Source organism: Pezoporus flaviventris, unplaced genomic scaffold (assembly GCF_033815535.1).
Source record: "Pezoporus flaviventris isolate CSIRO_AGI_PZ_B2104156 unplaced genomic scaffold, CSIRO_AGI_Pfla_v1 ptg000007l, whole genome shotgun sequence".
NCBI classification, from domain to species: Eukaryota; Metazoa; Chordata; class Aves; order Psittaciformes; family Psittacidae; genus Pezoporus; species Pezoporus flaviventris.
In genome coordinates this window covers 46,206,973-46,225,242 of record NW_026892555.1, presented here as the reverse complement: position 1 = coordinate 46,225,242, position 18,270 = coordinate 46,206,973, and the positions used below count along the sequence as shown (strand labels likewise).

Below are 18,270 nucleotides of genomic sequence, written 5' to 3'. Positions count from 1 at the left end.
TTTTTGTGTTGGATCAATTGTCAACAAAGACAATAGAGATTAATACAAAGAAACAAACACTTTTGGCTGCCATCTTTACCGATGCCATTTTATATCTACTGCATGGATGGATGGACTGTTGGTTTGTGAACATGAGAACTCAACAGTTCACAATGCTTTGTCTTCAGCTACTGAAGTCCAGTGAGCATGTTTTGGGTGCACATAAAGCCACCTAAACCAGTCTTTTGAGTCCCTCTAGTCCAGCATTCACACATGTTGGCACCTTACAGGGATGGAAGCTTAGTGGAGGATGCAATCTGCGAAGAAGAATGAAGCATAGGGCCAGAAAAATCTGCTTTCCGCTACTTTCACATCTTGTGTTTCTTTATAAACAACATTTTGCAGTCTAACCTCCATGACTGCCTTCTATGGTCACTTTACAGATTAGCAAGCTGCTCTTTTGCAAAGCCAAGCGAGGGAAAAAATAACAAACCCCACGAGCTGTGTGAATAATTAAAAACAACACCAAAAGACATTGATTCCAGAAAACTTTGCTTGCAGACTTCTTAATACAGAGCAACCAAAATCATGGTTTGGATGTTTGCTGGGTACAAAACTGGCTAGATGGCCAAGCCCAACAAATTGTGGTGAATGGAGTTAAATCCATTTGGTAGCTAAAGAAGAGCAATAAAGCTGATGAAAAGTCTTGAGAAAAAGTCATATGAGAAGCAGTTGAGGGAGCTGAGGTTGTTTTGCCTGGAGAAAAGGAGGATCAGAGGGGACCTTATTGCTCTCTGCAACTACCTGAAAGTAATAGGACCTCAAGTTGCTCTAGGGGAGGTTTAGACTTGATATTAGGAAAAATTTCTTCACTAAAAGGGTTATAAAGCACTGGAACAGGCTTCTCAGGGAAGTGGTAGAGTAACCATCCCTGAAAGTATTTAAAAGACTTGTAGATGCCACTTAGGGACATGGTTTAGTGGTGGACTTGGTACTGCTAGGTGAATGGTTGGACTTGATGTTATTAAAGGTCTTTTCCAACTTAAATGATTCTATGATTCCATGAGCTAGTCTGAGACCATTCTTCATGGGTTCCCTCTTTAGACTCCTCACTCTTGTCCTTTTCGTGCATCCACAGTTCAGGTAGATTGCAGATAGCCAAGCTGTTTTTAGTGGATTTCATGAGTTTTGTGGAGACAATTATTTTTGTGAAGATAGTTATTATATTAATTTAGTGTTTATAAAGGAAGCAGATATGGTTAATGGTACCTCTTCAAGGATACAAGCCAAAATAGTCGGATCCCTGTTAAAAACAGATCTACCTTTCTAAGCGTGCATGCACAGAAAGGAAAATTTCTGAGGGGTTTACAGTTTCATGTGACACTTTTTGTACAAGCTAAACATCTACAACACATAATGATTTTCAGTTTCACCCTGAATACTTGACTGACATGAGCACATTTTTCTTTCCAGCGGTGCGGCAGAACCAACATGCCAGTGAAAGGGATTCTTTCCAGCTACATGCCTTACTGGCACTGTTATCTGTGGGGCTCCTGCCACAGCGTGGCCGATCCCTGGGGTGCGAGAAGGGGGGCAGAATACCACCCAGCCTGGTCCTCAGTGTTGCAGGGTGGAGTTTGAAGAATAGGCTCTTTGAAAATTATTTTTTACTTCTAAACAGAACCTGTTTGGTACAAAAGGCACAGAAAGGCACTTCCACACAGTCTTACAATGGAATTTTTGCTGTCCAATGTCAGAAACTTGTAATTCATCATTATTTTTTACTTAATGAGGATGGTGAAATAGAACAAAGGTCAAGTGTTGGAGGGGAAAAATAATCACTTGAGTTACAAAAAAGTGCAATTTACTGGAAAAATTGAGAATTTAAGACACAAACAAAAAACAAAGTGAATCTAAAGCAATAGGGATTGCAGTGTAGCCCAAATATCAAACAATTAGAAAAATGTGTCAGAGGTTTCTATCATGATCCAGAGCAAAGGATTTTTAGGCAGGACTCTGTCCTGATTAAATAATTAATAAATAAAATATACATCTTTCCTCATTGTTTCTTTGCATGTAGGAGATGCTGAAAGTCCTAGATGATTTCAGAAGTCTGGGCACACCATTGGTTCACTTGGGTTTTGTGATGAGGCCAAAAAGAAAAAGAGAGAGAAAAAAAAAAAGAGCCTGGGAAACCCTATAACTGTCCAGTCTCAGTGGTTTTGTTACTGCACCAAAATAAGGGGTCAAGGCATAATAGCACTAGGAAAGCTCACTTGCTGTAGATTTTACATAATGAGTTGCCAGCTTCAATCATTCAGCCTGTGCTTGCTTCTGCAACCATGACAGCACAGAAAGCAGATTTCAGCTGTAGAGATGTCAGTGGGAGAGCTTATTTTCCACTGGTAACTGCAAGAAATTAAAGGAATGCCTCCATGTTCGCAGGAGCAGGGTGTGTGTGTGTGTGCAGAGCAAAAAACAAAACTGAAAGTGCTATAAAGAGTCTCTCAAAGATATTCCCTTTCTCTGTAGGTTGCTCAGAAAGGTATGGGTTTGGCAAAGCAGCCTCTGCTGCTTCCACTTAAAGTATGTTTAGGGATCTCTTTTTACACTGAAAAGATGTTAGGCACACTTTCCTAAGAACTGGTCTCTTCAGCCACAATTAGGTGTCTCCTTTAGGGACAACCTGCTTTTCAGAGGCGGCCCTTGCAGCCCCTGGTGATGTGCCTGGCAGCAGCAGTAGCTGGCCTGCCTGCAAAGCTTTGCCTGCTATCTCCAACTACCAACTTGTGAACTGAGTATCCTAATGTATATCAGCTTAAGACGGAAATTTCGGTCTTAGCATCACTGTTAAATAAAGCAAGGCACAAGACAAATTGTGAACCAGATTCAGCACTTCCATTAGGGGGGTTTCTGTGTGCAGAGGCAGCACAGTGTCCTGGACCCACTGCAGCCACTTGGCTGGAGAGAGCCAGAAAGATTCAGGGAGAAATGGAGAGTGGAATTTGTTGGCAGCATGGCTGAGGCCCAGAACAATTGCATGCAACTTTGGTTCTGTGTTGGTGTTTTCCCTGCTATTCACAAGAACTTGCAGGGATCACAAGGATTTCGAGAAACACCATCCTCCCTTGGAGCTGAGCTTTTGCTGTGATGTAGTCTTAGGGTCACTTCATCAGAGATACAATAGCAACCAGCAATTTCTTATTGTAGACTGTCACCTCCAGCTCTAATTAACATTCCCCCTTCTCATTAGAGGTTTTCCTTCTGTCTCTTTTCTGGTTTTTTTTTTTTTTTTGTGTGTGTGCGTGTGTTTTGTCTTGTTTTAAAGAGAATAATGGAAGTCACAGCAAAGGCGACTGCTGGCATCTATGGCTTGGAGTGCATTATAGGTGGTAACACTGTAACTCCCTTGAAAGCATAGAGATGCTGCAACCCTTGCCCAGTTCTCCCCCTACAAGAATCAACTAGTCTGGAAAAGACCTTTAAGATCATCAGGTCCAACCATTACCCCCCGACTGCCAAGACCACCACTAAACCATGTCACTGAGGGCATGTCACATGGTTTTTGAACACTTCCAGGGACGGTGATTTCACCACTGCCCTGGGCAGCCTGTTCCATTGCCTGATCACCCTCTCTGTGAAGAAATTTTCCCTAATATCCAGTCTAAACCTCCCTTGGCACAACTTGAGGCTGTTACGTCTTTTCCTATTACTTGTTGCTTGGGAGAAGAGACTGACCTCCACATAACTACAACCTCCTTTCAGGTAGCTGTAGAGAGCGATAAGGTCCCCCCTGAGCCTCTTCCTCTCCAGACTGAACATTGCCAGTACCTGCAGCCGTTCCTCATAAGACTTATGCTCTAGGCCTTTCACCAGCTTTGTTGCCCTTCTCTGGGCCCTCTCCAGCACCTCAATGTCTCTCTTGCCGTGAAGGCCCAGAACTGAACACAGGACTAGAGGTGCAGCCTCACCAGTGCTGCGTACAGGGGGATGAGCACTGCCCTGGCCCTGCTGCCCACGCTATTTCTGATATGCTACCATATTCATTCTCTGCAATAGCCAGAGATGAAAACAGAGTTAATCTAAGTTCTGTCTGTACATCTCAAGTGGTGGGAGCTCTGTTTCTTTAGAGAACATATATCTTAATACTCATTTAAGATCTTTAAAGTCAAATGCAGGACTAAGTAGCTGCCACTACCACTGTTGAAAGACATCTGGCTGAATGTTATGAATGAATGTACATATATTGTATGTGAACACGTGCATTCATAAAACATGTGCAAGTATTTACACGTGCATTTATGTAAGTTTGTAGGGAGGGACCTGCCATGCAGTTGAACTTGGCTCTCTGAACACGCGCTGTTTCTCAGATGAACTGTGATTCATAATTCCTAAAACTTAAAAATCTGACTCTGTGTTTGCTTTTATCAAGAATGAGAAAATTTAATAGGCAAGTGCTAGTCTGCTTACATCCAGTTTATACACCCAAGTAACTACCTTGGGAAAATGAAACTTTTAGCATTTAATATCCTACCGACATGTATTTACAATCCACTGAGTGTTGATTTACATCTTTGTGTGCTGAAAGGCCCAGATAAACCTGCTCTGCTCCTACACTTTATGTCTCATAATGCTGTTTCTTGAATGCAATTTATATTGGACATCTCAAATTTGCAAATCTTGGAAAATTGGGAGGTTCTGTGGAAAGTGTTTTCTGGAAGTAATTTGAGGAAAAAACCTGTGAGATAGGAGAAATTTCTGCATGAGAAGAACAAGACAGGTATGTGTGCACAGATGGTGACTGACAATACCATATTCTCTGGAAGGCTTATTAGTGTAGCCTCAGTGCCATATTAACATAGGCATGATGGACTTGAGCTGACTTATACTTGACATCTCAGAGAGAACCGGCAATTGTTCTCACCTATTTGTGCCATCATACTTAAAGAGGGAGGGAAATTGTATGTGAGAAAACAGAGGAAAGGAAGTAATAATTACATATATCAAAAGAGAAAAAAGCTTACCGCCATGACTTTGAGCTTTTCCCTTTTCCTTTTGTAAGGACTCTTTCCACTCATCACTTTCTGAAGACAAATAGAAGGCAGTAATGCAGTCTGTATCAATACAATCACCTTGTTGTTAGCAGCCTCCATAGAGCCATAGAAAAAGTGGCTATGCTAGTAGGAGATAAATCCTGAGAATCCCTAGCAGGGGGAGACTGCCGCAAGGGTTGGTAGGGCCTCGGGAATGGCTGGGGGAACACAGCTCTCGGTGCTGGCTTACGCAGCCCTGGTGTTTGGGAGAAGGCAGGAGTTTGCATACATGTAGGGGATCCACTTCTTCTGCGGAACTCTTGAGCATCATTTTATTTAGGGCTACTGCACAGAAATAAAATAGCTTATCTTTATTTGGGCTTGTAATAAAATGAGACAGCAAGATTCTCATCCTGTCTCTGTCTGCCTTTCTCTGTACAAAAGGAACTGGAGGGGCATTTTCCCCTGTTCAGAAAACCTGGCACTCATTTTATGTTGAGGCAGTGCTTGGGCAAGCTTGGCAGATTCACAGCGTTTTGAAACAGAGCTTGCATTCTTAAGGCTGCCAGCTGCCCAGAACAGAGGTGAATATTCCACCCTTCTCATTTGGAATGAAGCTGGGAAGTCCCCAGCTTCCTCCAAACCATTGGAAGGAAAATATAAAGAAAGGCCATGAACATCCCATGAATTAAATTACATATTAATACCTAATTTCTAACCACAGCTATTCATCCACATAGTTCAATGATTTTACTAGAAGGCACATGGTATCATTGTATTTCATTCACATGACCACTTTACTAGTGGGGAAACTGAGTCAGGGAGCAGTTCATGTTTGTCCAACATATCCATAAAGTTGCAGAATTTGGAGGAAGATCCAGGTCTCTGCAGTCCAAGCCTGTTACTCCAGACACAATCTAACATACAAGAAACTTGTGGGACTCACTTCAGTAAGTTACAGTGCCAAGACCTCCACAGTTCTCCCTCAAAATAGACATTTTTAGGAATACCAAATTTAATCTAAAACATTCTTATTAAAATAAATAATATGACTGTCTCCTCCACCCATCCACATCACACGTTGCAGAAAGCAAATCAATCCCAAGTATCTGGGGTTATGGACAGATTTCCCTTTGCTGAGTCAGTTAGTTGCACTCCTCAGTAGTTTGTGTTCTACCTTGCCCTCTAGAACTGTAAATGAATTGGTTGATACAGTACAGGTGCATCTGTTTTTTTAATAAAGTGTAGTAATTTATGGTCTGAAGCCAAAATAAACTGGTATTAACATTACAGTTAAAAAGACTTACCTGATGTATCGTTAGCCTGCAGGGACATACAACAAAGAGTTTTCTATATAATCTATATATATAATACAAAGCTCTAGTAAAATATTTTCCTCTCAGACTTTTGCAAAGTGTCATAGTATAATTTTCACTTAAATTTAAATTACATTCAAAATTACAGTGGGGATCTCCAATGACACATCACCAAGATAGAACAGCCTGAGGCAGGAGTAGCTCCAATAAATTTGGCCATTTGGGAGAGTTGCACCAGAGGACATTTCAAGACGAGGGGCCATGTTTGACTGCACTTTGGCTGCATACCTCTGACTTTTCAGCAAGTTTACTGGTGTTTTCAGAAGAGATGTGTGTAATGGCTGTGTCAGAGCTTTGCAAGCCAAACCTTACCTGGAAAAATGAACCTGACTTATGCTGACTAATATATCATAACTTGAGAATACAGACTGATGCAGTTTAATGCATTTTTTTTAAATTTCTTTTTATCTTTATGAAAATTATTTTTACTTTTTTGTTAAAATAATTAAAATTTATTTTATTTATTAATACTGAATAATTTTAAAAGAAAGGCAAATATGGAACATCAGTTTCCAAAAATCAAGCTTTTGTTTCAGGAGGGGAGTACGACTGCCTGGTGTTTGGAATAGACAAGAGAGCACTCTGCTCCTGCTCCAGCCCTCCCATGGACTCACTGTAATGCCTTTATAGCACATTTGACGTGCCCTGACAACCAACCTACATTAGAGAAGTGCTTAGAGATCTTCAAATGAAGAAAAGTTCATAACTAAAAAGCATTTACTGTAATGAAGCCCCTCTGCATGCCACAGCTGATCTCTACTATAAGTGTAATTGCACCGAATGTTGCAGAGTATGTTTTCATTCTTCTTCCGCATATGTTCAATATAATTTTCTGAGTAAAACAAACATCTGTGCACAGTTGTGGAGGTGGGATTTTATACTACTTACAGTGGATGACCTTCATGTTTTGGATTTGCCTAGCAGTCTTACAAAACATAAGTGAAGTTACAACCCAATCTCACACTTTGACCTTTTAAAATTTACTTTTAAAAATAGAGGTTATCTTTTGTACTGCAAATTATGCCTTTATCTCTTATAATCCCATAAGTCAGATATCACAGTCCCACTTCAATTATGCTAAACTCTTATGTTAATTTTAAATCATGTAACTTAATTCCTGGCAAAGCAGGCTGGTGATTTTCAAAATGTGGTTAATGAGGCAAAGTACAATCTAGATTCTGCTACTGAGATCATCTGAATCCCTAGGTAGCTGAAGACGACTATGGAGAGGCTCTTCTTTACAGAAGTCTGGGTTAGACGTAAAAAAAATGAATTTTTAAGTGCAGTTAGGGCCTATGAAATTTGAAGTTGAGCATACAAAGAAGTTAAATTACTTTCACTAGAGCCGTAGAACAACAGCGCGGCTAAACCAATTATGCTTCTGTGCGCATACATGCTTATGCAGTGTCCTCTCCTTTTAAATCACAAATGCAAACCATACCAGATTTTTCAAGATGAGAGTCCAGGCACCTGATGTCTATGTCCACAGATGCATGCAAATCAATGTCATTTTCCCTCTCATTTACAGAAGCCAAAATTTTGCTAATAACTTCTTTTGCTCTCCTTCCCTGACTATAACAGTAGCTTTATCTAAGATCAATTGGTAGATGAAATCTTACGAGACTGTATAGCTTTTTCAATACAATTATGTCCCCTCCATTCCTGAATCTCTATTATTCCCTGATCACATAGGCTGAAAGTTTGTCACTAACGCAAGTTCAAGGTGAAGGCTAAGTTCTTCAGAGAATTTGCTATTTACTACTATTTATTTGTCTGGATTTAAGAATTCATACAAAACTCATATATAAATTGGCCTCTAGTCTTTTTTAGTATGTTAAACTTTTTTTCCTCATAAGTGTTTTGGAAACTATTGGTACATGAGCCACATTTTTGTCTGTACATTAGCAATTAATTAACACATCTAAAACAGACAAGCCACCCAAAGCAAATATATAGACATCCAAAGGCTGGTTACATTTATTTTTTATGTAATATCTTCAATGACCTCCCTACAAAGCAAGAGAGTTCATTCAGGGCTTGAGGTGGGATTCAATACTCACAAGAGCAGAGGATCTAGAGAAAGAGGTCATTTTACTCGCATCAGTTTCCTGCCAGGCTGTTTCCTTATTCTACAACTTGTTATATCATTATGTGTGATGCCCCAAAACACTCCAGAAAACAAAGGGAGTCATCTTTATTTTGGAACAGCATAGGGATTTCTCCCTATCCATTTTGCAGAGATTTATCCTCCTCTTGGGACACCCTCGCCACTCCTCCAATACCATGTGCAACTGCAGGTTGTAGGAATGACCACATGCATTGGTCAGATAGCAGTTGAGGGGAGGAAAGGGAAGAGAGAAGGTACCTTTCCTTGTTATAGCCAAGACTGTGGGGCTCTGGACATAACTGCCTCTTGGCTGAATCACTACTGCCTATCCCACAACATACTGCAGTATCCACTCCACCCTGGGGTTTGCTGGCTGCTGACAAGGTAGGAAGGACACCAAAACAGTGTCCCAAAGCTTACTTCAGTCAGCTTTGGGAGCAAAACCAGCTGATGGGTTTGCAAGGCAATGGTCACACACCTCCTGTGTAACAGACTGTGGGAGCTGGGCTGATGGTAGGACACTGGCAGACCAAGAGTGGTCACACCAGCTACAATGAAGTTGCTTCTTAATATAGACATTATAATGTCCCATAGTGACCACCCCAACACTTTGTCCTATCACCAAAAATTAAGACTATGTTGAATACTGGGACAATGGAACGCATGCAACATATAGTAGACTCTCCTGCAAATTAAAATGTTAATTTTAATGTATGTGGCAGTTCTCTGAAAGGAAGGTCATATTTGTCATCTCTAGTGCATCAATCAAAATGTGGCTGTGGACAGGGACTTAAGATCAAGGCTTACAAAGATTTACTCTGCTCAGCAGTTGAGCTGCCATGTTATTTTTAGTTTTATGCATTTGTATTCAAGAGCATCCTTCAATGAAAAACAATCAGGTCTAAAACCAGCTACAGTCTAATGGTAATCAGAAAAACAAACCTTGCAACTGAGAACACTGCAAACATTTTAGAAAATTAGACAATGCGTCTTTACTAGTAAGTGACAGAAAGTAAAAAATACATTCAAAAATAGTTTTGAAAACAATTTCTAAAGCAGGCACACCAAAAAGAAAAAGAATCATGCTTCTCTGAATACTTTTTTTCTTAAACCATTAAAAGAACATTAGGTAAGCTAATGCAACAGCTGGCTGCACTACCGCTTCCACAGTATAATCCATTATGGTAAAAGCAGCTTTTTCAGGCATTTTAGTGCAATTTATGCTGTTTACAGGTCTTTTTTTGTGCATTCTCCTATAATTTAATGTCAATTGATATCACTCTAACTTTTAAAAGCCCCACTAAGTCAAGAAAACTCCACTTAGCAGCAACTTTGTTTCCTTTCAGGGCTAATATCAAAGTAGTTGATTTGAATACTAAAATGATAAATATCTAATAGAAGCCTGAAGCTATTCTGGTGCTATACAGTTGGTGATGTATAATTGAACATTAAGTAATCCAAGTAATAGAAGTCATAGATCAGCTGTCTTTCCTCCTTAGACAATTCTTTCAAGTATTGCTTCACTACTTCTGCACTTGTTCTCTCATCAGAGGAATGTCTGTCTTTGAATTTAGGAAACTTCAGCTCTGCTGGAGCACCAACCAGCTGCAAAAAGTAATTGGCATCTTCTTCCAGGGTTTCAAACTTTCCTATAAAATCATAGTTGATGAGGCAGGGATAGCAAAGCTTACTGACTTGCTCCCAATGAATGTCCATTCCTACTGGGCGATGGGAATCTAACAAATATTGGATAAATTCCTTGAACTTAACTCCCGATCCTGTTTTCAATGCCTCTTCATTTGCATTATGTCTATACTTCTTAATTATTGCCTTCCCAAATACTGGGTGGTAATAGCTGTTTGGGTGTTCAAACTTATCCCTGAAGGCAGATACCAATCTTTCCATAGGATCACGTACAAATATAGCCTTGGTGTATGTATTCAAGCGTGTGTATATCCCTTTTAGGTCATAACTGTCTAGTTTCCTTAGATGCTTTCCATAGTGCACATCGTCATGGGAGATGTTGTGTACTGAAGCGGCAAGTCCATTGAGCACCATGAGGACTCTTTTCCAATTGGAGCAGCCTGCTTTAGGCACTTCACAGTACAGGACCTTGTGCCTGTCCTCCACGTAAATTCTTGACACCAGGTGCACAAGGTGAGTTTGAAACTTCTTTCTGCTGTTGTACTTCTTACAGAAGTCATGCAGGAAGGACCTGCGCTTTTCCTGGGTGCTATCCACATCCTTCCATTTGCCATCCTTGACTAATGTCTTGCTTAAATGGTGCAGTGCAGGAGGTAAATACACCCCTCTGAGCCAGCTGAGAGGTGACTCACTCATCTTCTGCTGGTCAGAGAGCTGGCTCACCAAGGAGGCAGCCACCACACCAAACGGGTCAGCCTTGCCTTGCCAGTGCCTGCTGCCCAAGATGGCCATCTCATGCTTACTGAGGTCAGGAGGAGTGCTCCTGCTCCACGCTGCTCCCCTTGGCATCCCCAGAGTGGGGAGTGTGAAATCCTGCAAACAGGGAAAGGATCAGAGCTTAAAACACAGCAACAGCCCAGACCATTCACATTGCAACAGCAGCAAGGATGGCAGTGCATATTCCTGATGAAGCCACTACTGCAAAGCCCTTCCTGAACCAATTGATCGATATATCTGATTTAGCAACAAGCTGGGCTAATTACTGAAATAAATGCTTCTGAAGCTTACCTCTTAGTGCACAGTAGGTCTTCCTGCAAAAATAAATAGCTTATACCACACCTTTTAGGAAATCAGAAGAGGTTCACACAGGGAGGCTGATAGTCCTGGTAGGGGTAGCCAGGTGCTTTTCTCAACTGAACACGTTTTCCCCCTCAACAGCATTGATAGAGTTGCACGGCTGCTATCAGCTCTCTGCAGCACGCTGGCACAGCCACAGTAACAGCTGCTGAATCTGCTTCCACCACTGTGACTTGGAGCAGGCCCTGTCCCCCAGTGGTAGGGGACAAACCTAGGGCTCCTAAATAGCTGACAGCAGTGGTTTTGAGCTGGGTGTGGTGACAGATGAAATCCCCACTCCAAAAAGCTCCTATTCCTGCCCTCTCTTTGCAACACAGATGCCTGCACCTGAGCTACATGCTTTCACAACTAAGGCAAAATTGGTGCCTTTAGAGCTTATTCCATCTGACTTTTTTAAACATCAACATTAATTACATCAACTAACTAAACATCAACTAGTGACTCTGCAAAGAATGTGAAAAGATGAGACTATCCTCCCAGACATCTCTTTTAATGTTCCCAGCCAGTCTGCAACCTACAAGCTGCAAAAATGGCAAAGCATGAATCTGTGTTTTGCCGTCAAAATCTTTAGGGTCTTGTATCATGCAAGTTGATTGAAGAGTTTCTTGCAGTTTAAGCGTTGCAGCTTATTCCTGAGTATAGTCTCATGTGTCTGCTAAGGCTTGTAGAATTTTTCTCGTGTCAGTAGGAAAGCGTGCTGCATTGGTACATCTATATAGCTGTCTATTTTCATCACAATTCTGGAGAGGGGGGATGCTCGTCAACAGGCTTTTAAACATCCCATTGCAAATACTAGATAGCCAGAATGACACACATTGGACACGCATGCGCAGGCTACCTGACTTTTTTGTAAGTCATGCTTTTTTTGAAAACTACATAAAAAGACTCTTCTGCCATAGGCTGATTAAACATTTACTGGAAAGTTTATTTGTGGACTGGCAGACCGTAAGTGTTGGATTTGGGGGGGATGGGAAAGTTCATAGGCCGACTCAAATATGTTAAAAATTCAGAGGAATAATGAAAGAAATGGTAATGCATGGAACACAATTTAAATTCCAGCTTGTAATGAAGCCTAAGGAAAAACAAGCAGTTCCAAGAAAACTTAGCCTGTCTTGCAGTGCAATAATTTCCAACGACATAAAGAAAACAGCAATCAGGCTATTCTGTATTGCTGCAAACCACAGATGATCAGGTCTTTGTTATCACTGAACTGAGTAAAATGTGTTTTGTATTAGTGAAAGCAAATAAAAGAACAAAGCCATGTAGGACTTGTACATCTGTGAGAGAAGGTGTGTGGATGTGGTCAGTTTTTCTAATATAATTTGTTTTTTTTTTTAATTCTGTTGTCTAACATTTTATTCTTTAAAACAAATGAAACACAGATTTGTGTGTTTCGAAACACAGATATTTATCCCTTCTGCCCTAGGATGGAAAGAATTCAGAAACACAGTTAGTGTGAAGTAACAGCATGTAGCAATAGTAGCAAAATGGGATAACTATGAGCCTAATGGGCATTTCAGCATCACAGTGAATGGTGACTTACAAGTGCTACTGCAGAACCACAGACTTACAAATAAATGAAATGCTTTGACCTTAAAAGGAAAACCTACACTTAAAAAAGTGAAAATGAAAACTATGAGATACACAGAAACCAACCACACAATACCAGGCTTAACAGGAGTAGGAATAAAGTTACATTACAATGCTAAAGTAATCAAGTATTGTAAACTCATTGGTGTGGCTCTGGGGAATTTTAGAATTTAGAAGACAGTCTCCAGTGATACGTGCTCCCCAGTGAAGAGAAAATTAAAGGGGGGTGGGGGGGTGGGCAGTAGTACCTCATGACTTCCTATGATACACAATCTGAATTTAGCTGTCTATTTCAAGAGACTTCAGTGTCAAGATGCTTGAACCATCTGAATTTCAAGCCAAAGCCACTAAGATGGCTAGAATGATTAAGGGTCTGGAGCATCTCTCATATGAGGGAAGGCTGAGGGAGCTGGGCCCGTTCACCCTAGAGAAGAGAAGGTTAAGGGGGGGCATCTGTTCAGTATATGTACGTACCTGAAGGGAGGGTGTCAGGAGGATTGGGACAGACTCTTCTCAGTGGTGGAAGGCGATAGGACAAAAGGCAACAGGTATAAACTAAAAGACAGCAAGTTTCACCTGAATATAAGAAAGACCTTCTTTACTGTGAGGGTGATGAGCACTGGAATAGGCTGCCCAGAGAGGATGTGGAGTCCCTTTCACTGGAGATATTCAAGAGCCATCTGGACACAATCCTGAGTAATGTGCTCTAGGTGACCCTGCTTGAGTAGGGAGGTTGGACTAGATGACCTCAACCATTCTGTGATTCTGTGATTCTGTTAAATGAGCCTTACATTTCAGAGGAAATTTCAGCATTCTGAATTTAGCCTGCCATCTTGAACTAGTGGAAGATGCATTGATTTCACCAAGTCAGGAGGGAAAAGGACAGACTGAAAGGTGTGTGGTCTTGATTTTGTTTCATTTCAGTCTGCCTGGGATGCAGGACCAACCTCAGGGAAGAATAGCCAAAGGAGATGCCAGAAGAAGATTGCATTTCAGTCTCAGGAACTGTGAAATCAGCTGTAGGAAGTACTACTGAAGGATTTTTCGTGGGATTAAAGACTTCAGAGAAAGATGAGTAGAACTATTCAGAGAAATCTCAGGTAATACCCTAAAGGAACAACATATGCACAATGGGAATCACTTGAAAGCGGTTTCCTCCAAATGAGATGAGGCAAAAGAAGAAAGAATCTATCAGGGTAAAAAGAAGCCCCAATCTGAAGGGGGTGAGGGGAAGAAGAACTAGGGGAAAAACAATGACACGAGAAGTTCTGAAGACAAAAAAATTTATCTCAATATGTAAAATACCATTAGTTGCTTCCCCTCTCCATTTCCCCTTCTCAATGAGACATGTATCCCACGGTGAGCACAACAGTATCGGTTACTAAATGTTATTGTAAGTTCCACAATGGATGGTGTCCTTGCAGTAAATGCTGGCTGTAACTTTAAGAATGGGAATGGATAGTGGTTATTTTCAAAGGCATAAATGGCTGTTACATTGCCATGGAAGTTTTCCAATTCAAGATTAAAAAAAAAGAGAACAAACCTTCCTATATGCTTGCCTAAGTAACTAGGCTAATAGCTAGTCAAGATGCAATGAAAGATGGGATGAATCAAGCTTTATTTTTATGAGAAATATTTAACTAGAAAGGGTTTTTTTGGAAACTAACAAATTGTTGAATAGATAGTGCCATATTTCTTAAGCAAAACCGCTTGACAGTCTGGTATATTTAGCTGCTAGCACTCTTAATGTGCATGAGACAGCTGAAAGCCACACACTAAAAGGATTTAAATGTTTTTGTGATAGTAGGCTTACACAAAGTGAGGTGCCTTCTTTGGCTTCCTCTTGATGCCACTGACCTTTCAATGCCCATTTTATGACACTTTAAAGATCTGAAAATCTCCATGTTATGGTTTTTTTTTTTTTCACAGTAAGAACAGGAAAAGAAGAAACTTGCAAAAGCAATAAACATTTTCTAAAAACCCTTGTCCATTGTAGCAGTGTTCATAACAGTCCATCCCACAAGCTGCTGGGCACCATTATTTTGGAAAACACATGAACATACACCAACAACAGGCAGATGCAGGTAAAACCTTATCGGTCAGTAAGTCTGAACCCAGATCTTCCCATGCAAACAGTCCTTACCAAACACTTTGAGCTGCTAAGTTTGGGAACCTGCTGCCTGGCATGGGAGATGAACTCCATGGTCACCTTGGGCAGATGCAGGGCTGTCCTTGAGGCATGCTGTCAACCTCTGCAGCAGGTTGTGTACATTTTATCTGAGAATTAAAACCCAGTGAGGTGTTGCACCTTTGCCAGTATTTATGCAGAGTGCCTTGTTCTCTGTTTGCATTAACACATTTAAAAAAATTAAGAAATGGCTGTGAGTCAAATTTAGATGAGTATGTACATCGTCTCTTTTTCCTTGTATCTAGGCAGGAACTGAAGACATTTAAAAATTAGCTCAAGTACAAGGGAAAAAGAATTTAACAGAGTGTTAGCATGGTATTTGGCTACTGGCAGGCAACTCAGTGAAGCTGCTGAAACAAAAGGCATTTTTGAGTCATTAATAGGTTTATGGATTTTATTATTCTTTTTTCTTTTTTTGACATTTTTATTGCTGGGGATTCCCTGCTCCTCCCCATTCACAAAAGGATTTCTCCTCACTGTAAGAACAAGTAGCCAATACCTTCTTTTACACACAGTGAAGCCGTCCTTTCCTTCAATACCTTCACAAGCCACTGGGGTAGAAGAGATTGACTACTGCCAAGAATGGTTAAGACTCATCCAATTATGCTTTGTGATGGTTTTACAATGCACAGGTGGGATCTCATCTAGACAGTCTGCAATTAGAGCAACCTGCCATGCAAAAAGATAATGATGTATTGAAAAGGATGATATTCCAGGGCTGATTTACAAAGATTTAATGGCCTGCAGTGCAGACAGTTGTGTGCTTCCTAAATGCTTTAGTGCTGGATCTTCATTTTTACTAACAAGGATAATAAAATTAAGTGAGCCCAACAGAAAATGTAGGACAAAGAATAGTGGCAGAAAGCAATATTCTGCTTTATTCTGCCCGTCTGTGCTGCCAAATATCTACATTGTAAGGATTAGTAATGTATAGTTTGGTTTTTGATATCTAGCTAGTATTTCTTCTGTCCTCAAACATGCTTCCTGAAAGAGTCCTCTAAAATGCTTCTTAGAAGCAACTGCATGAATCATCTGGCAGCCTACTGTACTCTACTTTTTGCTGTGGCTTGCACTTATCTCTCGCAGGATTAAGTACCCTCAGGACCCTCTACAGCAGTATTATACTAAATAACTAATATGGGTGCTCTGCAAACACATGGATATCCAAAGATGATATAAGCTTCATTTGTTAAGACAACAACAGGTTGATCTTCTATTTTTTTTTCCAGATGAAACTTACGAAAAACAATTATTTAGAAGGACAAAGCATTTGCATTTTCTGACCAATTCAGGTAGGTGTTCTGCAGTACATACTCTAAGAAACTTATCCATGAGAAGCACAGGACCCCCAGTGATGAAATGACAGGAGTTTGAAATACATGCTTGAAGTATATTTTATCTTTACTTACATCCCAGTCCTTTGGTACTAGATGGGTTCAGCAGTGCTAAAGTTCAGCAGGAACTGAAGGCATTAGATACTTTATTTCACAGTATAAATGTAATTCTTTAAGATGCTTCTTATGTGAGGATTGTATTATAATGACCATATAATTTCAAATTTATTAGTTTATCTAGGATTTATCTGTAGAAAACAGACAAAGGTTTTTCAGAGACAAGGTTCATTTTCCAATTCACTCTCTGATTTGGTATTGATCAGTCTCTTAATTTTGGTATTCAGATGAAGGTATCTTGAATACTTGAGGGCTATAAAACTAACACAAGTCTTACTTGGATTGTAGGTACATGTGAGACTTTGAAAAGGTGACATATAGCTCCAGTCTAAACTTTATTTGCTTAAAATATTAAGTTATACACATATTTGGGCACAGTTAGAAGGATTTCTTCAGCAGAGGTCCACGATTATGGCAGATGGCTCAGAACTGATATGTAGTTGAAATACAATGAAAAGTTTGCATGACTCCTATCTTCAGCAAGCCAGTGAAGCCTGGAGCTCACAGCTTTCTCATACCATAGCAGTTGTATAGTGTAACACTGGTGAGCTAAACAAATCCCTACAGGAGCTCTCAATGGACAGAATATCCAGGCTGGCCATAAGTAACAGGAAATATTTGCTGATGATGTGCTTCACCTTCTGTGTAGTAGAGATAAACCTCTTGATTCATCACTTGCGCTTAAAAGAGCTACTCCAGAGACAGGCACCACTAACCTCTCACCTCCCAGTGGAGTAATGAATATTTGGCTTATCTAATTTATTCATGGCAAATCACCACTGCTACATTCCTCATAAACCAGAGCTGACATATGTATTCCTTATGAATGCTGCAAGTTCGGTGGAGGTACTTCTGTCAGAGATACCTTGTGGTGGATACAGAATTTCATTATGGAAGAGGAAGAATGAAACAACTGTGCTTTGAACTTTCACCATTCTTTTTGCCTCTAAAGTTCTCAAACCATAAAAAAGCAGCAAGCTTACCTTTCCTCTGGATTAAGATCTAGAAATATTTTGTGTGGAGCCATCAGTCCTGACAAGCAAAGCCTTACTGCAACAGACACCACATTTTCCTATAAAATATGTATCCCCAAAACACATGCACTTGTACCAAGCATCTCTAAAATTGCTAACCAAGTTAGGGAAAAAAAAACATTAGCTTTGTGCAGGGCTATTCTCCTCTCCCTGCCCCCTGCCTTCATCTACAGAAAGCACAAAGCCACCCATGCTAATGAGGCAAGACAGCCTGCATAAGCCACTGCCATAAGCTGATTCATATGGTCATCAACTTGGAGGAAGGAAATTAATCTCTAATTTTACTTGCCAATTCTTGTTCAAATCTGTAATTAACTCCCTCCTGTTTCTGCCTGCACAGTCAAAACATTTGGTTTCTCCAAAACATGCTCAGAATGGGAAGGATAAGAAAGATCAAGGCATGCTTAATAGAAAAAGTATCAATAAAGATGCTATTATTATCGGAAACTAAGTAACACGTAAGATTGTGTGACAGATTAAAGATTCACCAAGACAACTGCAACTAAGTATTGAAAATAAAAACAAGCACCCCACCTCCTTATTACTAATAAAGAAGTCATTGTCAAGGTCAATCAATGGCAATGATAAATTGGCTGCTAGGTAGTACAATGCTCATGCTGTTTCTCTAGCTTTTGGACAACAGTTTCAAGGCGCTGGTTTGTTGCAATACAAGCTTGAGCACAGAGACATTGCAGCCTGGGCAGCCTGTGTCTGGGCAGAGCCTACTGCCA

The 18,270-nt window shown here is 40.4% G+C and overlaps 1 protein-coding gene across 4 annotated transcripts in view; it reads right to left on the bottom strand.

The window, feature by feature from the left end:
• Window positions 1–8,685: 8,685 nt before the first annotated feature.
• The window catches only part of CHST9 (carbohydrate sulfotransferase 9), a 92,356-nt gene continuing 82,771 nt past the window's right edge, over window positions 8,686–18,270 (bottom strand). For all 4 annotated transcript variants that reach the window (XM_061448604.1, XM_061448605.1, XM_061448607.1 and 1 more), the window contains one exon: window positions 8,686–11,012. In XM_061448604.1, the coding sequence (XP_061304588.1) occupies window positions 9,915–11,012 (1,098 nt within the window). In that variant the 3' untranslated portion in view covers window positions 8,686–9,914. The remainder of the gene's footprint in view (window positions 11,013–18,270) is intronic.